General features: G+C 46.1%; 1 protein-coding gene and 1 long non-coding RNA gene across 5 annotated transcripts in view; one reads left to right on the forward strand and one right to left on the reverse strand.

Annotated features, from left to right (window-relative positions):
- GNE (glucosamine (UDP-N-acetyl)-2-epimerase/N-acetylmannosamine kinase) overlaps window positions 1–22983 on the forward strand; it is a 75226-nt gene that overhangs the window by 38394 nt on the left and 13849 nt on the right. For all 4 annotated transcript variants that reach the window (XM_054031925.1, XM_054031922.1, XM_054031923.1 and 1 more), the window contains 6 exons: window positions 12660–13111; window positions 14813–14965; window positions 15665–15877; window positions 16711–16798; window positions 17379–17589; window positions 21150–21279. In XM_054031925.1, coding sequence (XP_053887900.1) covers window positions 12660–13111; window positions 14813–14965; window positions 15665–15877; window positions 16711–16798; window positions 17379–17589; window positions 21150–21279 — 1247 coding nt within the window. The remainder of the gene's footprint in view (window positions 1–12659; window positions 13112–14812; window positions 14966–15664; window positions 15878–16710; window positions 16799–17378; window positions 17590–21149; window positions 21280–22983) is intronic.
- On the reverse strand, window positions 1020–2439 carry LOC128839176 (uncharacterized). Its single transcript, XR_008445379.1, has 2 exons — window positions 2180–2439; window positions 1020–1342 (listed from the first exon to the last, which is right to left on the reverse strand). It is a non-coding gene; the product is annotated as an uncharacterized LOC128839176 (long non-coding RNA).

The raw sequence follows: 22983 nt of genomic DNA on the forward strand, positions 1-22983 counted from the left end.
GTGCAGCAGCCTCTGTCGGCTCAGCTTTCATCTCCCGCAGGAGCTGCTTTCACTCATTTTACCCAGACAGCTGATCTGCTAGTATCACCTACCTTGCAGTCTCCGCTCATGAATGCATATTCTGTTTCGATGCCTGAGTCAGGATCTGAGCAGTTTTCCTCCAGTGAGGAGGAAGCAGATCCACAGGGAGTTTTTTCCCCATATCATGACTCCCAGCCCCGGACCCAGAGCAATAAGGGCTATGGAAATACTACCTCATCCCACTCTCAGGACCCTGCCCCTTGGGGGATGAACCCCTGGATGGCACCACCTATGCCCTACCCGCCACCATGGCAATACTGGACACCATGGACATCATACCCTCGGGAACACATGCCCCGTGGCCATTCGACCAGGCGCAACACTGATCCAGTGCCGTCTCCTAATGCATATGCTAGTGACACGAGGCGCCTGGCAACACAGCCACGTTCCCAGGATAAACCTAGCCCTTCTCCTGGTCCAACAGATCCGGAGTTAGTACCGGAGGAAGCATTACTTCCCCTTCCTCCCACTCCCTCTGATGAATATACAAAATTCCAGGACCTCTTTAAGAGAGTTGCTAGTAACCTGAACATTAACTTGGAAGTGGTTCCCGAACAACAGCATGAGCTAACGAACATCCTACAGCCCCCTTCTTCCTCCAGAGTGGCACTTCCAATTAACGCAGCCCTTTTAGAACCCGCTAAGTCCATCTGGCAGACTCCAGCGACAAGCCTACCTACCTGCAAGCAAGCAGACAAGAAGTATTTTATTTCTCCAAAGGACTCTGAATTCCTTTTTACCCACCCAGCACCAAACTCATTGGTAGTGGACGCTGCGAACCAGAGGGCCAGACAACAGTATTCTCGTTCTGCCCCACCTAACAAGGATAGCAAACGACTGGACCTGTTTGGTCGCAAGGTCTATGCATCCTCCACCCTCCAATTTCGCATAGCTAATTATACTGCAGTCCTGGCAAAATACGACCATAAAAACTATAATAAGTTAATGGACTTTATTGATGACATTCCAGAACAAAGAAAACAACAGTTCAGAGCTATAGTTTCTGAGGGCCAAGCCATTTCACGCACCGCTCTCCAAGCAGCCCTCGATGTAGCCAACACAGCGGCAAGATCTACCGCTACAGCGATAGTCATGCGACGGGGCTCATGGCTCTCCTCTTCCTTTTTTCCTCGCGAAGTTCAGAACACAATTGAAGATCTTCCCTTCGACGGTGACAAACTCTTTGCTGCTAACACGAATGAAGTGCTTCATTCAATGAAAGACTCCAGAACAACCCTCCGGTCTTTAGGTCTCCAGACACCTACGGCAAGAAGACGACAATATCGATACCAACCATACCACCGGCCACGTTATCCCGCATTTACACAACCTTCCCATAGACCGCAGGAACAGCAACAGCCGCAACGTCCACGACCAAGATTCCAGCGACGTCGCCCAAACTCTACAGGGGCGCCTCAACCCCCACCAGCTAATAGGCAGATTTGAAAACTTGGTCGAGGGTTTAGAAAGCAATGCCCTCACTTCAGCCGGCACACCAATCTTTGGACACCGCCTACGACCTTTTTTCCAACAATGGAGGAAGATTACCTCCGACAAGTGGGTCTTAGAGGTAGTTACAATTGGATACGTCATCCCCTTCCTCTCCTTACCTCCCACCCACCCACCCTCCCCGTCCCTCTTCAGGGACCCTTCTCACGAGCAGCTACTCCTCCAAGAGGTGCAACATCTCCTTCATCTGGGAGCAGTAGAAATCGTGCCAGAGCGACACAGAGGGAAGGGTTTTTACTCCCATTATTTCTTAACGGAGAAGAAAAATGGGGGATGGCGACCAATCCTCGATCTCAGGCGGCTCAACAGATTCATCAAAAAGCAAAAGTTCAAGATGGTGACCCTCAATACCATAATCCCAGCGCTGGAGCAGGGCGACTGGTTTTCTGCCCTCGACCTACAAGATGCCTATTTCCACGTCACTATACATCCGGCCCACAGACGTTTCCTCCGATTTACCCTTGGTTCCACACATTTCCAATACAGGGTACTCCCCTTCGGACTATCTACAGCCCCCCGTGCTTTTTCCAAACTTCTAGCCGTAGTCACTGCTCACCTCAGGAGACAAGGGGTAATAATATTTCCGTACCTCGACGATTGCCTCCTCAAAGCTTCAACATTCGACGAGGCGCTCCGGTTCACACGACTCACAGTCGAGTGCTTTCTTTCTCTCGGCCTACAAATAAACAGAGACAAATCCACATTACGCCCCACCCAGCACCTTCAGTTCATAGGCGCAGACCTCGACTCTCGGACCGGGCTAGCATCGCTCCCACCCGATCGCTACAATTCCATAAAACAACTGACCACAACTATTCGCAACAGCCCTCAGGTAACTGCCCGAGACTGCCTGCAACTGCTAGGTCACAATCAACTCCCCCCGGCTCCTAGCGCCTCCCACCCACTGACAGCCACGCCAATCAGCGCCTCCCCTTTCCTCCCCATCAGCTGTTTCATGGCGTGCAGGAGGCTTTAGGGGGGGATGGGGGAGGAGCGAGGGCACTGCAGGCTCCGGGGAGGGGGCGGGAAGGGGTGGAATGGGGGCAGGGCCTGTGGCAGAGCCAGGGGTTGAGCAGTGAGCACCCCCTGGCACTTAGAAAGTTGGCGCTTGTAGCTCCAGCCTCGGAGTCGGTGCCTATACGAGGAGTTGCTTATTAACTTCTGAAGAGCTGCATGTGGCTCTGGAGCCACAGGTTGGCCACCCCTGCTCTAATAGATTCCCCTTCACAGGATCACCATCATTCCTGCATTGCTCAAGGTGTAGGGGGACTTTGGGCATTGAACCATGAAAAAGATTGCAGCCACCACCATTGCTGCTGCCGATTGCTAGGTATCAGTGAGGAAGGCACTCACAGAATGTCCTAAAGCTATTGAATATGAGGATGCAGTGGTGAGCAGAGGTTAGCTGTAAACAGAGCCAAAAACAAAATGCAGAGGAAGCTATTTAAAGTTAGCAGGTTGAAAGACAGTTTTTCGGGAATAGTATCAGCTCTGAACAAATCATGTAGGAGGTCACTGGCCAAGATTTATCCTGCATGCACTTGTAGTAAGAGGAATTTGGGAGTGGCAAGATTGGCTCTCTGGAGCTCAACAGAAGAATGGTTTCCTCCCCTCCGGAGGCTGAGCTTTTTGCTGTGCTTGTAACCATTGCTCTGCCACCACGCTTGCCAGCCACGATTTTTAACTTGCAACGTGCAAGTGATTCGCCAAGCGTTAAATCTGACAAAATCCTATCGGGAAGTTTGCTCCTTTCCACTAAGGAGGGTGAATGGATCAGTTCTCTTAAGGAAAAGAATTAGAACCCTTTAATTTCTCATCTCTCATTCCAACCAGAGAGTCTGGAACATTTATAAGGTCAAGTATAATGAATATGGTATGTAAGTGCATCACTATACACTTGTAATCAGAACAGCCATCTTTTCTCCTATTATCCTGCCTCTTGTCCTTCACCCCAATTATAGATTACAAGTGTGTTTGTGCAGGTGATAATGAATCTAGCATATCAGAAATATTACGGCTTTCCCATTGTGGGTGTAAGCTGCTATTAGTACTTGTCATCTCAGCAGCATAAAATGAACCCTCTCTCTGTGGCATTGCTGCGCCTCCTGCAGCAACTATTCAAGGTCTTATAACTGTCTTCATTTGTTCCTGGACTTAGTTAGCTTTGTGTTAGTTTTAATATAATTCATAACATACTCTAGAGAGCTGAAGAACTGCTTGGTCAGGCAGTAAATTGGAATTATTATATTGACAGTAGTGGCCGTTCAGCTGCATAGCAATGGGAAAAATACCAGGGGAAAAAAATGCAAACAGCCTTGCAGCTGCTGCCCCTAGTGCAGGGATCTCAAACTCAAATCACCACGGGGGCCACATGAGGACTGGTACATTGGCCCGAGGGCTGCATCACTGAAATCTTTTCATACAACAATACAAAGGTATAGTCAAAAATGAAGAGTAATATAGTATGCTATTCAAAGTCAATGTATTAACTTTTTTAAAACTGTAATGCGAAAAGTCAGTGCTGATTTTGACAGTCATTTCATTTTTGGCCACTTAGCTGGCAGCGTTTTGCATCAACCAGAGCATCAGTATTAGGTTTGATAGCCTGAGACGAAACCAATCTCAGTGTTGCTTTCAAATGTTCATCAGTGAGCCTTGCCTTAACACAGATTTGTTAATCTTCATGGAAGAGAAAAACTGTTCACATATATATATGTACTTCCAAACATTGCCATTACCCTTGCGAAAGCAGAGAATAACATGGGAAGTCTTTCTTGTGAAAGAAACCGGTAGAATTCTGGTATTCCAGCATCTGTATACTTCTGCTTCAAAATGGTATCACACTGAAGCTCCACTAACTCCATCTGCATTTCCTCTGCAACATTGTCAATTTCCACAGTAAATGGTGTGGAAAAAAGTTGAAAATGTGGTTCAAGTGCCTTGAAATCTTTAAACCATACATCAAACTGTTTGTCTAAGTTAGAAATGATATCTGCATATTCTTTCAAGGATTTGGGTTCAACTATTCCTAAGGAATTCTGAGTTGAACAATGGACCAAATTGCTAGCAGTCAGCTGTTTCCCCCACAAAGTAAGCTTGACTTTGAATGACTTAACACTGTCATACATCTGCATCACCTGTTTTCTACCCTGAAGCTTCAAGTTCAGTGCATTCAGGCGATCAGTTACATCGACTAGAAAAGCAAGGTTGCAGATAAAAATGGAATCAGCAAGCTGTGGAACCTCCTTGTTTTTCATTTTCATGAAGGAATCAATCTCCCCTCTAAGTGCAAAAAAATGCTTCAGAACATCTCCACGACTCAGCCATCTAACTTGAGTGTGATGCAGAAGTTCCCCATATTCGCTGTCCATACTTGCTAGAAAAGAAGTGAACTGTCTGTGATTCAGCCCTCGTGCACATATAAAATTAACGGTTTTAACAACTACATCGATAACTTCCTTCATTTGTAGACTTTTACTACACAGAGCTTCTTGGTTCAAAATGCAATGTATGCTGGTGAAGCTAATTCCTGGTATATTGAGGCTGTTCAGTTTGGTCTTCAATAATCCAACCACACCAATGTTTTCAGAGCACATTGATGACGGACCATCCATAGCCAAAGATACGAGTTTGTTCCATGGCGGCGCAGCTTTTTCAATGCACTCTTCCAGTCCTTGAAATATGTCACGTCCCGTTGTGGTACCCTTTAGTGGCATTAAGTCTAGCAATTCCTCAGTTATATTCAAATTGCAGTCCACACCTCTAATGAACACTGCACACTGTGCGATATCTGATACATCTGTTGTGACAAAGTTCCTCCTCTGTCTTGGTGGGTCCTGCGCTTAGTGGCAGATTTTCTTGCCTCAGAGATTCACCATGTGGGTTGGGGAACAGCCCAGAGACCTTCCCCTCTGGAAGAACCCACAGTCCAGGTCAATTGGGAGATTTGGGGGGAACCCGGGCCCGCCCTCTACTTCAGGTTCCAGCCCAGGGCCCTGTGGACTGCAGCTGTCTATAGTGCCTCCTGTAACAGCTGCATGACAGCTACAACTCCCTGGGCTACTTCCCCATGGCCTCCTCCAAACACCTTCCTTATTCTCACCACAGGACCTTCCTTCTGGTGTCTGATAACGCTTGTGCTCCTCAGTCCTCCAGCAGCACACCCTCTCACTCTCAACTCCTTGCGCCTCTTGCTCCCAGCTCCTCACACTCGCACCACAAACTGAAATAAGCTCCTTTTTAAAACCCAGGTGCCCTGATTAGCCTGCCTTAATTGATTATAGCAGCTTCTTATTAATTGGCTCCATGTGTCCTAATTAGCCTGCCTGCTTTAACTGGTTCTAGCAGGTTCCTGATTACTCTCGTGCAGCCCCTGCTCTGGTCACTCAGGGAACAGAAAACTACTCATCCAGTGACCAGTATATTTGCCCTCTACCAGACTCCTGTACCCCTCTGGTCTGGGTCTGTCACACTGTACTCTCATCAAGAGCAATTGAAAATGCTTAGAAGTCTTTTGCCATTTGAATCAGTTGTTTTTGCACATTATCTACTAAATCCGTTATCCTGCAGGCAATTGTATTGGCAGATAAGCTTATGCCTTCAAAAACTTTCTTCCTATAAGGACATAAAATTTCGCTGGCCTTCACAAGACGTTCTTTTATTAATAGGCCTTCTGTAAAAGGTTGTGATGATTTAGCTATCATTTTGCTTATCACAAAACTTGCTTTAACTGAATCTTCGCTAGACTTGTTAATCTCAGAAAAGAAATTTCTTTGCTTGTCAAATGCTGCTTTACGTTGCCGAATTTCTTCCTCTCGGATTTTTCCGGTGAATGCATCATATTGTTCACGGTGCATCGTATCGTAGTGCTGATGCACATTATACTCCATGAGAACAGCAATCATTTGCTGACAAATAAGGCATTGAATTTTATCTTTTACCTCTGAAAAAATATAAATTCTCCCATTTGTCTTGGAAAACTCTCTTTTCTTCCATGAGTGTTCTTTTTTTTTGACGAAGTCATTTCCGAGGGGTTTTAATAAAATATAAACACTCAGTAATACACCTCACTCAAAGGACAAAACATGCACTGACTTCTAGAATTAGTTCTGTTAAAGCTCAACCCCGCCCCCACTCCACCCCTTCCATGAGGCCCCACCCCTGCCCTGCCTCTTCCCACCCCTTCCCTGCTACTATTCCAACCCCTTCCCCAAATCCCCGCCCTGACCCCATCTCTTCTCCACCTCCTCCCCTGAGCGCGCGGCTCCCCGCTCCTCCCCACTCCCTCTTGGAAAGCCCTAAGCGCTTGGAAGCACTTGGAGGTAGGCAGAGGAGTGGAGACATGGCGTGCTGGGGGGGGAGGAGGAGAGAGATGGGGAGAGGAGCTTGGCGGCCACAGGAAATAACTCTGCAGGCCGCATGCAGCCCACGTGTTTGAGACCCCTGTCCTAGGCCTTGGCTACACTTGAGAGTTACAGCGCTGTAAAGCCGCCCCCAGCGCTGTAACTCACTCCCTGTCCACACTGGCAAGGCATTTGCAGCGCTGTATCTCCATGGTTGCAGCGCTGCATGTACTCCAACTCCCTGAGAGGAATAGCGAGTATTGCGCTGCCGCTGCGGCGCCAGTGTGGCCGCCCAATGCGCTGTGAATGGCCTCCAGAATTATTCGGCAGTATCCCACAATGCCTGTTCTGGTCATGAGTTCAAACTCTACTGCCCTGGCCTCAGGTAACCAACCATGTGACCCACCCTTTACATTCCCCGGGAATTTTAAAAATCCCCTTCCTGTTTGCTCAGCCCGGCATGGCATGGAGTGCTATCAGCGAATCTTTCCAGGTGACCATGTCTCCATGCGCCAAGCGAGCCCCAGCATGGAGCAATAGCGAGTTGCTGGACCTCATCAGTGTTTGGGGGGGAGGAAGCTGTACAGTCCCAGCTGCGCTCCAGCCGTAGAAATTACGATACCTTCGGGAAGGTATCAAAGGACATGATGGAAAGGAGCCATGACCGGGATGCCCTGCAGTGCAGGATTAAAGTGAAGGTGCTGCAGAGTGCCTACCACAAAGCCCGCGACACAAACGGCCGCTCGGGTGCTCCCCCCGTGACCTGCCAATTCTACAAAGAGCTGGATGCGATACTTGGGGTTAACCCCACCTCCACTCTGAGCACCACCATGGACACTTCAGAGCCGGTGGGGGGGGAGGGAAGGAAGAGGAGGAAGAGGAGGAAAACGGGAGTGATGGTGGCAGGCCGGATGGAGACACCCCGGAATCCCTGGAGGCATGCAGCCAGGAGCTCTTTTCAAGCCAGGAGGAAGGTAGCCAGTCGCAGCGGCCGTACTTGGTGGAGGACAAACAGAAGAGCAGGTTCCTGGTAAGCGTTTTTTTTTTTTTTTCCAGGAAGGAATTTTTTCAGTGCAGGCTCTTTGGGAGAGGAGGGTTAGGCATGCATGCCTAGGTGCGGAATAGTGCATTGATGTGGTTTATCACATCGCGGTAATCAGCCTCGGTAATCTCCTTGAATGTCTCATCCAGAATGTGTGCAATGTGCTTGCGCAGGTTTATCGGGAGAGCCACCATGGTCCTTGTCCCAGCCAGGCTAACGTGTCCGCGCCACTGTGCCGCGAGGGGCGGGGGGACCATTGCTGCACACAGGCAAGTTGCATATGGGCCAGGGCAAAAGCCGCATTGCAGTAGAAGACCCTCCCTTGCTTCCCAGGTCACCCTCAGCAGCAAGATATCGTCCAGGACGAACTCCTGTGGAAAATGTTGGGACAATGTTCAGTGTAGGTGCCCCCTGAAGCTGTTGGCTCTCCACAAGGCACAGAAACCCAGAGGACAGTGCAACCCTGAAATAATCAGTCCCCCTTACTCACCATTTTGAGGCTCCCGTGGGATATGTGTGCTCTGTTTCGGACGGGAAAATTATGCTATTGTGTAGACCCTGTGTGTTTTTCTACTCCTTAAGTGCGGGGGGAATCATTACTCTGTCTGGTATAAACAATGCTGCCTCTGTTAAATGTTGCATTTTGCCTATACAGCTGCATTAACCTTGAGACCTCAGCCATCCCTCTTATCGCCTGCTCAGAGACTGCAAAGACTCAGGAAGAGACCACGAAAAAGCAAAGAAGACATGCTTCAAGAAGTGATGCAGCAATCTATTAAAGAGAATGAGAAAGCACAGAACTGGAGGGAGAAAGAAAGCAGGATCCGCCAGGAAAATGCAGCACACCAGCGGCAAAGCACCGAGCACCGGCAGCAAAGCACGGATCGGCTCAAGCATCCTGGAGCGCCAAGCAGACGCTATCCAGGAGCTCGTAGCCATGCAGAAAGAGGAGCAGTACCGCAAACGCAAACGCCCCCCCCCCAGCCCTTGTCCCAAAACTCTTTCCGTTGTGCCCCACTGTCACCTCCAACCCACTTTCCCCAACTTCCGTGTTCTTCACACCACCTGCTGCCTCCAACACCAGTATCTTCACCACCCAGCCCTGAAACCCACGACCCTTACCCTCTGCACTCAACCCCCATCACCATGCAGTATAGCTATCCTGAAGTGCAGCACTCACTGCACAGCACACCAGACAGGACATACGCAAATCTGTGATTGTACCGTTACCCACTCCACCCCCTTGTTTCTTTTCAATAAATAATTTTTTTTTCTTTTCAATAAATGGATTTTTTGGCTTTGAAAACATTCTTTATTATTGCATAAAGTAAAAGACTCCTTAGCCCAGGAAATAAACAGGCACTGCAAGTCTGCTTGTCTGCTTAGCAAAAACTGATTCCTAAAGATTGGAACTACTGCACTTCACTCCCAAGCAGGGCACCAGATATCACTGCTGGTTTTCAGCCTCAAATTGCTCCCTCAAGGCATCCCTAATCCTTGCAGCCCTGCGTTGGGCCTCTGTAATAGCCCTGCTCTCTGGCTATGTAAATTCAGCCTCCAGGTGTTGAACCTCAGAGGTCCATGCCTGAGTGAAGCTTTTACCCTTCCCTTCACAAATATTATGGAGGGCACAGCACGCGGATATAACCGCGGGGATGCTGTTTTCGGCCAAGTCCAGCTTCCCATACAGAGATCGCCAGCGGGCCTTTAAACGGCCAAAGGCACACTCCACAGTCATTCAGCACCGGCTCAGCCTGTAGTTGAACCATTCCTTGCTGCTGTCAAGGCTCCCGGTGTAGGGTTTCATGAGCTACGGCATTAACGGGTAAGCGGGATCTCCAAGGATCACAATGGGCATTTCAACTTCCCCTACAGTGATCCTCCGCTCTGGGAAAAAAGTCCCGGCCTGCATCTTCCTGAACAGCCAAGTGTTCCGAAAGATGCGTGCGTCATGCATCTTTCTGGGCCAGCCTGTGTTAATGTCAATGAAAAGCCCACGGTGATCCACAAGCGCCTGGAGAACCATAGAGAAATACCCCTTCCGATTAACGTACTCGGATCCTAGGTGGGGTGGTGCTAGAATAGGAATGTGTGTCCCATCTATCGCCCCTCCACAGTTAGGGAACCCCATTTGTGCAAAGCCATCCACTATTTCCTGCACGTTACCCAGAGTCATGGTTCTTCTGAGTAGGATGCGATTAATGGCCTTGCAAACTTGCATCAACACGATTCCAACGGTTGACTTTCCCACTCCAAACTGGTTTGCGACCGACCGGTAGCTGTCTGGAGTTGCCAGCTTCCAGATTGCAATAGCCACCCGCTTCTCCACTGGCAGGGCAGCTCTCAATCTCGTGTCCTTGCGCCGCAGGGTGGGGGCGAGCTCCTCACACAATCCCATGAAAGTGGCTTTTCTCATCCGAAAGTTCTGCAGCCACTGCTCGTCATCCCAGACTTCCATGACAATGTGATCCCACCTCTCGGTGCTTGTTTCCGAAGCCCAAAAGTGGCGTTCCACGGTGCTGAGCATGTCCGTGAATGCCACAAGCAATTTCGTGTCGTACGCGTTACGTGGCTCGATAGCATCGTCGGACTCCTCACTCTCACTGTCACTTTGGATCTTAAGGAATAGTTGGACAGCCAAACGTGACGTGCTGGCGAGACTTGTCAGCATACGCCTCAGCAGTTTGGGCTCCATTTCCCGCAGACAGATTGCGCTGCACAGAAACCATTGAAAGATGGCGCCAAAGGTGGACGGAAACCAAGGGATTTCTGGGATGTGAAGCAATGCATCACAGGGTGTTGGGACAGGACCCAGAATGCCCCGCACCTACGCCCCCTTCCCACAACTCATGGCGTCAGAATGGGAAGAGGTGCTCTGTGGGATAGCGGCCCATAATGCACCGCTCCCAATAGCGCTGCAGTTGCCGCAACTGTGGCCACGACAGTGCGCTGGGCAGCTGTCAGTGTGGACAGACTGCAGCGCTTTCCCTACTCAGCTGCACAAAGTCAGGTTTAACTCACAGCGCTGTACATCTGCAAGTGTAGCCAAGGCCCTAGTGTATATGCAGTACTCAGGTTTGCATCCTAGCTATCGGTGGTCCTGATGCTTGGTAGCCCTCTTGAAGCCTTTCCCATGTAATTTAAACTACAGAGATGTGATGGAGAAGTCTACTAACTAAACTTGCTTTTAAGTCCCCCGCACCCACGAACTCTATTCCGTGGAAGAAGCTCAACATTTTCCTCTGCTACCCAGCCTGTGTAACAACTTGGTTCAAGTCTATTGGAAAAAAGACTTTGGTAGAGCTGTGCTAACTAAATGTCTGGTGGTGATTAAAATATGTTCTGCAGCTTAAAGTAAATAGCTTATGGTTAAAGAGTCTTTGCTTTTTCTGGGCTTGTGATATTTAATACAGGCTTTAAAATATGTGAAGTCTAGTAAGTATTTAAAAAAACAGGTGCTTACAGCCTTTGTGTGACTCCTTTTAAAAATCTGGTTTCTTTGTGCTGGAAACCCAACCTGACTTGGATTACTTGTTTTTTGTAATCTGTAAGGTGCTGCTTTGGGCTGGTCTACACTGCGGGGGGGGATCGATCCAAGATACGCAACGTCAGCTACGCGAATAGCATAGCTGAAGTCGAAGTATCTTGAATCGAATTACCTGGGGTCCACACGGCGCGGGATCGACGGCCACGGCTGCCCCGTCGACTGCACTACCGCCGCTCGCTCTGGTGGAGTTCCAGAGTCGACGGTGAGTGCGTTCGGGGATCGATATATCGTGTCTTAATGAGACGCGATATATCGATCCGGATAAATTGATTGCTACCTGCCGATATGACGGGTAGTGAAGACATACCCTTTGATTGCATGCTGTAGAAAGCAGGTCAGTGCTTTCAAACTAGGCTGCTTAAAGTTAGGCCCCTAAATCAAAATGGCCTGGTTGTCAGAGGTGCTAAGTAGCCACAGTTCCCACTGGAGTCAGCGGGAGCTATGGGTGCTCAAGCACACTGCCAATCAGGCACATCTACGCAGGTGCCCAAGCATAGCATCAAGTACTATCTTAGGGGCTGGTCCACACTAACCCCCCACTTCGAACTAAGATACGCAACTTCAGCTACGTGAATAACGTAGCTGAAGTCGAAGTATCTTAGTTTGAACTTAAAGGTACTTACCGCGGGTCCACACGCAGCAGGCAGGCTCCCCCGTCGACTCCGCCTACTCCTCTCGGGGAGCAGGATTACTGGCGTTGACGGCGAGCACTTCCGGGATCGATTTATCGCATCTAGACAAGACGCGATAAATCGATCCCAGAAGATCGATTGCTTGCCGCCAAACCAGCGGGTAAGTATAGACGTAGTATAGAAGTATAGGCACCCTCGTTGGAAAATGTTGGCCTCAGTGAACAAGGATCATTAAAAATTTGAAAAGGTGTCTCCCACAGAGAGAGAGAATCTAGCTGCTTCCTCAAAGTTAGTTAATGGGCATGTTCAGTTGGGGATTGGTCCTGATTTGAGCAGGGGGTTGGACTAGATGACCTCCTGAGGTCCCTTCCAACCCTGATATTCTATGATTCTATGAAACTGGTAATGAAATGCTTGTGGGCGGTTCTGCTGTCATAAGATACGTCAGTGTGAAAGCAAGCAGTATTGCCGTTTGAGCATTTCTTTTCTTTTGCTTCTTTCTTCAGTAACACCTACCGTATGATTGAACAAGACGACTTTGACATTCACACGCGGTTGCACACCATAGTGAGAGGCGAGGATGAGGCAGCCATGGTGGAGTCAGTAGGCCTTGCGTTAGTAAAGCTACCGGATGTCCTCAACCGTCTGAAACCTGACATAGTGATCGTTCATGGGGACAGATTTGATGCTCTGGCACTAGCCACATCTGCAGCCTTGATGAATATTCGGATTCTTCATATTGAAGGCGGGGAAGTCAGTGGGACCATAGATGACTCAATCAGACATGCCATAACCAAACTGGCTCATTTCCATGTGTGTTGCACAAGAAGTGCAGAGCAGCATTTGATATCCATGTGCGAAGATCATGATCGCATCCTCTTGGCTGGCTGTCCTTCATATGACAAGCTTCTCTCCTCCAAAAATAAAGACTACATGAGTATTATACGTATGTGGATAGGTGTGTATTGCACTTCTGTTCAAAGTTCATAAGATTTCTGTAACAGGCAGACATGCCTTTTTGTTGGCATTCTCATGAAGCTGAGACAGGATTTTATGAAGGGTATAAGCACATTTTGACAGTGCTCTTCTATCCTCTATCTCCCACCACAGAAATACATATAGACCCAGCAAACACAGACGTAACTGAAAACCTTAATATGCTGTTTTTCAATACAATGTTATTCCCTATGTCTTTTCCCCTGCTCTTCTGAAAGCAAAATATCCATGTCCTCTGCCTTTTACACTTTAAGGAAATGTGCCTATTATTTTGAGAACAAAAGCTCTTGGTAAACCAAAAGGAGGAAAAACAACATAAAACTTTCAAATGTTATCATACCACAATAGTCTGTTTCCAGGGCAAGATTAATAACAAGGCCAATTGGTCTGTAGCCTGGAAGACAGAGAAATAGAGGCTCCAACCTCACATATTATTTAACATAATTACATCCCATCAAATATCAGATGTAATGCTTAAATATTCAGGGGCCCCTTTCTCTCTAGAAACCCAAATGTCACATTTTGACTGTGTTGGTTTCTTCAAGAAACTCCTTCATTTCTATAATTTCCGTTCTCGTATTTTTAGTCAGGAGAAAGTAACCCTACATGACCAAAGAAAGTGTAGTCAGAGATTGTCTTTAACATCTAAAACCCTATTGCTGAGTAAAAAACAAGAGTCAAATTTGCTGAGTTCTTTGTTAAAAAATAAATTAGAACTCAGAGCTATTTCTTTGATATACAGAGGTTCAGAATCTTGTTCATATCCTTTATAACCAAACAGCTGGGAGCAGGTCTGACCTAATAATGTTAGAGATTGTGCATGGAGCTAATTTGCAGAAAATCAAGGGAATTTACATGCTGTACATTGTTTCCTGCACAGTACAATACAGTAGCATGATATATTTCAGAGACTTGTGTTATATGTCATCCGTTTACTTTCAGATCATTCCATATAAATCAGCATATCTTGTTGGTGTTTGACAGGAAAAATTCTTCAGCCCCTGTCAATTGGGAACTGGGTTCTTGTTAGTTCAGTAGTTTAGTCATTTTCAGAATAAAGTAAAATGAACCTGCTACTCTTTATAACAAGTGAAGTATTTATGGTGGTCACTCTCTCATTTCTTTTAAGCAAATGGTGAAAAATCCATCCCTTAAGGCACAGAAGACTCTCAGGAAACCTGAATAGACTAATGGATTGAAAGGAATACATGATCACAATGAAAATCTCAATCAGATCTGCCTGTTTGCTGTTGTGCCACAGCCTCAGGGTCAAATTCTGCCCTCATTTACAATAGTGTAAATCCAGAATACGTTAATTGGCTTCAACTGAGTTAATCCAGTTTTATGCTGGTGTAACTAGGGGCCTCGGTCTGCGCTCAAAGAACTCTTATAAAGTTTTAGGACCCAGTACTGCAGTTGACTCTGTGCTGTAGCCTTAGACAATAGCAATTGTTCAAAGTCTTACTTACAGTGGTAAACTTCAAACCCATATTCTCCTGTCACTCCCTTATGATCTCTTGTAGTATTGGAATTCATTGTGCTAGAAATCAGATTTGCTGTCTAGAACTTGAGGAGGTTTTTGTTTTAGTGGCTTCAGAATCATTCTCCCACCACAACCACCACGCTGCTAATAAAACAGTTCTTTTGGGCTCCCTTTAAACAGGTGAAGATGTAAAACCAAGAGATTATATAGTCGCTCTGCAGCACCCTGTGACCACGGATATTAAACATTCCATAAAGATGTTTGAACTAACGTTGGATGCACTCATCTCCTTTAACAAAAGGACGCTAGTTCTGTTCCCAAACATCGATGCAGGTGAGTGAAACAGGTATTTTGTATAAGTGGTTTGGTTTTTGTTTTAGACTGGTGAAGAATTGCCCTCCAGATTTTCAGAACTCTCCATGGAGTCACTTCACCCTCTGTCTCACTCACAGACCTCTTAATCCACCTGCTTCCATCCTTGTTCAGTGCAGCCCTCCCATCTGACTTCCTCTTTCCTCTCTGCATCTTCACTTGTGCTACTTCATCTACCCACATGGAGGTTGCTTAGTGATCTAGGTATAATGTTTGAACTCACTGGAACTGTGTGCTGAATGCAGGATCACCTTCACCCTTCAATCTTCTGAGGAAGATAAAGGGAAAGCATTGCAATTTCGGGGTGACAGACAGACAAGCTATTTTGCTTGCCCACGGGCTCTAAAATGTTTAAAAATATAATAGTAATGGAGAATAGTTGGATCTCAGACTCACAGCTGGAACCCTATGCTCAATGACACAGCTGTGAAGAGTCCTGTGGAGGGCGGGTGAGCAAAGAGTGGTTGGGAACACGTACACAGAGCTGGTGGGGGCAGTCCTAGGAATACCAGTCCGGCTGTTTTCACAGTACTTCTGTGTTGGCATCAATGACAGCAACTAACATGTCATTACAGTGTATACAGTGGCCCCTTCAGTAGCCACAGTGAAAATTCAACTATCAGTTAACATTTTGTTCTCAATTGTTGGCTTTTTCCATAGGAAGCAAAGAGATGGTTCGGGTGATGAGGAAGAAGGGCATTGAGCATCATCCCAATTTTCGAGCAGTAAAGCATGTTCCGTTTGAGCAGTTCATCCAGTTAGTGGCACATGCTGGCTGTGTGATTGGTAACAGCAGCTGTGGTGTTCGAGAGGTGGGAGCGTTTGGAACTCCTGTCATCAATCTGGGAACACGTCAAATAGGAAGAGAAACAGGTATGTGTTTGCTGCTAAGTTCTCTGCTCAATTAACTTCCTGGGTGTTGGGTATGGTCATGTGCTTGCATCATGACAGAAGGTAAAGTCAGAGTTTAACAAGCATGTCAGTTTTATTTTGAATGGACATTATCACAGCAGGGACATTTTGACCCATCCGAATAACTTCATTGATCTGTTCCTTCTGTCCTGATGATTTTGGTAGAAAAGCCTTTTATCTATAGTCCAACTAAAATAAATATATACAGTGGCTTCCACCTGCCCGAATAAACCACTGCACATGTTTTCTTTATGGGTGTAGGTACATGTGACAGGCATAAAACTATGCACTCTGGAATGATCCTGCAATTTTAATATACACATACACCACAACCAGCAGCAGGTATAAAAAGCAAATGTCTAGTTTTTTTTCACAATCACACAGGTGCCTCAGATAAGACATGAATAACAGTTTACCCTCCTGTTCTTCTCTGTGTTGTTCTTATATGTGGGAATTACACTGGAGTTAATAAGAATTCTGTTCTCTAAGTGCTTCGCAGGGAGGATACTGTATCCTGACAATGTTGCTATTGATTTCAGTGGGAGCAGGTCCTAACAGAGCAATGTCAGCGTAGCATCTGCATGTAAGAAGATGACACATACAGAAGTAGGGGCACTATGTGCACATAGGTCATGTTCCTTTTGAGTAGGTGTGAGGCCTTAACACATTTTGCCAGGACACACAAGTAATTGCTTGTTCATTTCAAATTCTGTTCTCCATTCTCTTCCCCTCCCCCCATTATTTATCAAGTAGCGGGCATGCACTAGAATGACATTGCATTTTTGATTATCTAGGTGAAAATGTTCTTCATGTTCGTGATGCTGACACACAGGACAAAATACTACAAGCTTTGCATCTCCAGTTTGGACAACAGTATCCTTGGTAAGTACATATATCCGCGCATTACTCTTCAGGGGACCAGAGGAAAGTCCCTTAGTTAGTACTGGGGTGGAGAATAGACTTCACCACATTTATCCAAGGTTAGCTCCCCACTCTAGGAAGAAATAATCATCTTAGATGTCTTATTACATACAAAGGAAAGCGGTCTGTGAATCTCAGAATCATTGTACAATGTTGGCAGCTTGGAACTCATACAGCAAAGCTCTGCTGCTTGATGTCTAGGATTCAGTGTCAATGTCTAGAATTCTTTACGAAAAAAACAAATAATGCTGTAACCTCACGGAACATGGTTAAATGAGAGCCCAGGGCAAAAAATGATGGTAATTCCACCCTTGTGCTACCTGTAGCTGGATAGCCCTTAACCCATTCCAGATTGCTAAAGCATCCAACACATCCTGTTGCACACTCACAGAGACTTGAAATGCATTATTATCATGGCAGATAACATGTTATAGTTATTAATAACCTTTGAGATGTGAAATATTGTGGCCTTCTATTTTATAAGTGCTGTACAGACTTGCTGTTTTACTTACACTATAATTGGTGCTTTTTTATATTACAGCTCAAAAATATATGGGGATGGTAATGCTGTCCCAAGAATTCTGAAGTTCCTCAAATCTATTGACCTCAAAGAGCCACTGCAGAAGAAGTTCTGCTTCCCTCCTGTAAAGGAGAACATCTCACAAGATATTGACCATATCCTAGAAACTCAGAGTGCCTTGGCTGTGGATCTAGGTGGAACAAATCTCCGGGTAGCGATAGTCAGTATGAAGGTAAGTACTATTCTATGCCTTTAATAATGTCTGTAGACACCACTGTATTAGATGGGAAAGTACTGCATTGGGGATAGTGCAATGCAGTACTGTCCCAGGGGGAGATCCTAGGTGCGCCGATGAAGTGTGCCTGCTGCTGTGCTCCTTTATGGACTGTGCAGCTGGCCAGGTCTACTGGCCAACGTGGAGCAAGGCAAAGCCATGATCCCACTGGCTCCTTCTGTCTGAGGGGCCATGCACCCACAGGGGAATAGGCAGGGAGCAGTTCCTGCGCTTCCCTGAGCACAGGGACTACAATTCAGCTTGTGCCTTTATATAGACCACACACAAGGGGAGAGACTCCTGGTGCCATTTTCCTCACTTCCCACACCACCCCCTCATATACCTTAGTAATGGACATGCAGAGTATCTGAAAAAAAGAAAGAAACTAGACTCCAAGGATAATTCACTGAAGAAGGAACGGATAGTTCAGGTCATGTGATAGGGAGTTTTTCACCTCTGTCACCAATGAAAACACAGCTAGGCCAAAAGTTGTTACTTTCTGATAGCTGTTGGACCAACAGCAGGTGATAGTTGTTCTCCATTTGATACCTGAGAACAGGAGCCCAGCACTCTAAACCATCATCAGAATAGAAGGCAATTGGCACCCAGGTTGGAATTCTCAGAGAAACCCAGGACTGCGTGAGACTAACCAACCCCTTTCTCTGCTAAAAGTGATTGTTCCAGAACACATTGAGGCATGTTGTGGGGTAGTGTGGGGAAACGTGCACCATCACAGCCTGCGTGGTAGATGTTCTGTGAATAAAAGACTTCAGTCTCCAGGGCTGTCAGCCCATCATCTTTCACCACCAAAGAATTCATGGAGCGTAGAACATTTTTCTTTGGCCTAGAGTTGCGTGGCTTGTACACAGCTAGCTCATTTAAGTGAAGTTTCCCAGAGTGGGCGGTATGCCCCTGGGGCTGGCATAAAGAACTAGGCGGGGAAGCACAAATAGGCCTCTCAGTTGTTTCCCAGAAACTTTAGCATTAATTAAAAAAAAAAAAAAAAGTGTCTAGCTGTTCTGATTGTGAAGAAAACCTTGAAAATGTGATCCAGGCGTAACTGATGAAGAGATGTTTGCAAAAAGCCTGAAACAAGAGCTTGGAGGTGTTAACTGCCTCATTCACTTGACTGGGTACAACTCAGGCACCAATAATGATCCTTTAAATTTGGTCACCATTGTTAACGATTTCACCACTCAAAGCATCTAAGACAGGAGAGAGAGTGTTATAATGCGAAGATGTACGCAATCTAGTCTGATCTACTGTAAGGGTATGTCTAAGCTAAGGAGACCACACTAGGATAGCTATGTCCCTGTAGCTACAGCGGCATAACCCTATAGTGTGGATGCAGCCTACACGGACACAATGAGTTTTTCCATTAGTGTCGGAACACCGCCTCCCTGAGCGATGGCGACTACGTCAACTCCTCTATCAACGTAGCACATTTACCCTGGGGTTAGGTTGGCATCGCTACAGTGCTCAGGAGTGTTTGGTTTGGTTTTGGGTTTTTTCGCACGCCTGGCAGATGTAGTTATGTTGATCTAGCCCTAAATGTAGACCAGACCTGAGCGACACCCTGTTTTTGAATAGGCATTTAACAACAGATGGCAGAGCTGAAGGTGCAGTTGGTTTAGTTTCCCTGAAGGGTGGGACTCAGTTTCTGAAAGTTTGGAAACCACTGCTTTCAAAGAGCTTTCAAGCTCTTCTGGCAAAGCCAGAACAAAGAGATTACCTTTAAAAACTTCTCTAGTTACTTTTTTTATTTGTTCCTGAAAAAACAAAAACTGGTGAAGGAAACTAAATGAAGATTAAAGGAAAATAAAACGCCATCATTGATGTAATGCTGACATTTGAGTGAGAACCAGCACTCAAATGTCAGGAAATTCCCAAAGCTGAAGTTGCTTTGGTAACGTTAAGTCAATCATATGGTATATATGCAGCATGGTCTATTCCTTTTCCCCTTGTTAAATGTAAACCACAGTGCAATATACTGCAACCAGAAAATACACAGGATTAGGGTTACCATACGTCCGGTTTTTCCCGGACATGTCCGGCTTTTCGGCAATCAAACCCCCGTCCAGGAGGAATTGCCAAAAAGCCGAACATGTCTGGGAAAATGCCGGCCGGGCACTTCCCCTCCTGCAGCTGCTCTGCTCCTCCCCTGACTCTTCGGCTCTGTTTAAGAGCCGAGCGCTACGGGCTTTGGGCAGCCCCCATGCCTCCGGACCCTGCGCCGCCGGAGCCCGGGAGGGGAAGTGCCCGGCCGGGGGCGCAGGGTCCGGAGGCATAGGGGCTGCCTGAAGCCCAAGCGCTCCCGGCTTCACGGTTTGCCGGGCAGCCTCCAGACCCTGCGCCCCCGGCTGGGCGCTTCCCCTCCCGGGCTCCAGCTGTGCTGGGGAAGCGCCAGCCGGGGGCGCAGGGTCTGGGGGCTGCCCGGCAAACCGTGAAGCCGGTAGCGCTCAGGCAGCCCTTTTCGTGTGGCTGGGAGTGGGAGGGAGGAGGGGGTGGGGTTGGGGCAGGGAAGGGGCGGAGTTGGGGCAGGGCTGGGATGGGAAATGGGCAGAGCCAGGACCCAGTGGAGGGTCCTCTTTTTTTATTTGTTAAATATAGTAACCCTACACAGGATGTGCTTTGTGACAGAGATAACATCACCAGGGCATACCTTCACTTTGAAATGTATTCACTTCTTAGTGTTTGATCTTGCAAGCTTAACATTGCATTAACTTTCGTTTTCCCCCCGCATCCACACATAATGAATGCTTCCATTGTTTTATGAGTGTTAGGTTATAAAAATCCTCCCCTCCGTCATCCCCCACACAAACAGACGTCGGAGATTACATTACTGCAAAAAAATGTTTCAAAGACTGATATTCAGAGTCAGCATTGCTGTGTAAGAAACAATATTTATAACAGATGACCTTTAAATTCTCCTAACAAGCTTGATAAGACTAATTCCTGCGTCTGAATTCCAAGCATGTGTGTCTACTTAAGTTTCCTGTTGCCAGTAAAATAGCAATATTTATGACACCAAACAAACTTTTGTTTAATTGTATTTAAAACTAAAAAACACTTCATTTTTAATCCAGCCACTGATCATGAAGCTATTTGAGTTGTCCCTTCCTCCCCTTCAATGCTGGGACAGAGCAAAACCTTCAGCATATCACATTATGGGTTGCTGTTTGCAGCAACTTTATGACAGCCTGTGGCATATTCTGTTGCCAGCTTCAAAGTCCTTGTCTTAGATGTATGTTGTATTTCAACTAGTAGGGCTTGATTGCAGAAACCAGTGTAGGGCCCCACATGGGTGCAAAGGGCCTGCCCACACAGATAATCTTGCAGGGTCAGGGCCTAAAACTTGTATCTTCTTTTTTCTTCCCAGTTGGAGGTAGAGCTGTGGCCCTTTGCAAATATAAAATTGTTTTTAAAGCTGACGGGTCTGTAATTTAAACAGAAGAGAAGTCATTCATTTTGCAGGGCATTTAAATAAGTGGACATGCCTGACCGTTTTTCCCTCTTAGGGTGAAATAGTGAAGAAATATACCCAGCTCAATCCTAAAACCTATGAGGACAGAATAGGATTGATTCTCAAGATGTGTATGGAGGCTGCATCAGAAGCTGTAAATCTGAACTGCAGAATTTTGGGAGTGGGTAAGTTAATGAATATTGAATTTTTCTTCCAAGACTGTAAACACTAAACGAGATTGTTCCAGTTGTGTTAAAAAATTGATCCCGGGCATTTTTCACAGCTTTTATATTGACAGTTTTGTTCCTTTATTTAGTGCATATGATAAGGGATGCTTTTTAAATGCATGTGAAAATGAGGGGCTGGAAACACAGCCTAGAGTCAGCCCTCTCTGAGTAGAAACTGTGCAAGCTATCCACAAAGCTATGCCAATGTACCTCAGTCCCAACCTACAACCCCACAGTATTTCCAGAACTGGTCATTTCCTAAGAAGAACTTGTCATTCCTGCTGATTTCTGTGGCGTTTGATTCTAGGGCCATGATTCTGAATAGCACTGCCTGGCTGGTGTTGCTGAGGAGATACAGCCCTGAGGGTGGTGGGTGGTAAAGGTTGTTTTTTAACCTACCTTGACGTGGGGGCCCAGCCCCAGAATTTGAAAAGCGTAAGTTAGAGCAGCCCCTGAAACTGCCACCGCTGACAGACCCTTCCTACAGCTGTCTGTGGCGAATAACTTGGGTGCCAAGCCCCTTGTCTCACCAGAGCAGCATAAAGAGGCCAAAACACAGTCCAGAAGGGATGCGTATGTCCACAGAGCTGGAAGGCAAGATAGTTTTTCATTTGCTATTTCAATTACACTGTAGCAGAAACCCATTTTAAATTATTTTGTTTATACTGTAACCGGTCCCAGCTTCATTCTGCTTAATGACTGACTAAAAGCTTTGTTCTGAAACATTTATTTTAGTGGAAAGGATTCTGTTTAACCAGAATATTAGAACCTCATTCCATTTTGGCCAAAGACAAGTTTTGCTCTAAAACCTAAATTCTGATTAAATCACATGGTAGAAAAATATTACTGTCAACTCTTGAAAATTCTTTGCCATAATGAGCCTGGAAAAACTTCAGTGGTGAGTACATAAAAGCAAAAGAAGCAATGTACACGTGTGTGATCCAGATCCCTGAACTGAAGTATTACAAAAGGGCAATTTATAAATTCTTTATTGCCAGAGAGAACTTTTTTGAGAAAATTCCATCTTAAATTATTATACTACTACATTAAATAATGGAATCTTTCAGAATAATGTCAGTGAACAAAAGGTCCTGTTTGACATCTGATGTTTCATTTGGACTAAAAGTTTTCTGTACTTGGCCTCAGAGAATTAGTTTGTGCTGAAGAATTCACTTTAATATAAAACAGTTGTGAGGAATCATTGAGAAGTCATCATTCTTAAGAAAATAAAATGCTATTTTTCTACACATGACAATCCCAAAGAAAGAGATGTATTTTGTACTTCAGTTCAGTACTTTGTTCTCAGTCACCAAGTTCAAATGAGCCTTGATGTAACTTTGGAGCTGTTGTAATCTGAATGATGATTTTTGTTGTTTTGTCATTTATTACAATAAAATTGGAAATAAAAAAATTCAAACAACTTGTTAGCTGTGACGTGAAATCGAAAGAATTATAGAACACCTGCAAGGATGTTTTTGGGATATTCTGACTTCCATTTAAACAAATGGCAAAGGGACATTAGAGTTACTTTTCAGGTTATGGAGTGCACACTTCTGAGTTCACCTCAGCTATTCAGGTAATAATACATGCCACCCACAGCAGTAAGCTACAAGGCAAGGCCTCTCTGCTTCTGGTATTGCAAAGTGTTTTCAAAGTTCTTAT

Source organism: Malaclemys terrapin, chromosome 6, assembly GCF_027887155.1.
Source record: "Malaclemys terrapin pileata isolate rMalTer1 chromosome 6, rMalTer1.hap1, whole genome shotgun sequence".
Lineage (NCBI taxonomy): Eukaryota > Metazoa > Chordata > Testudines > Emydidae > Malaclemys > Malaclemys terrapin.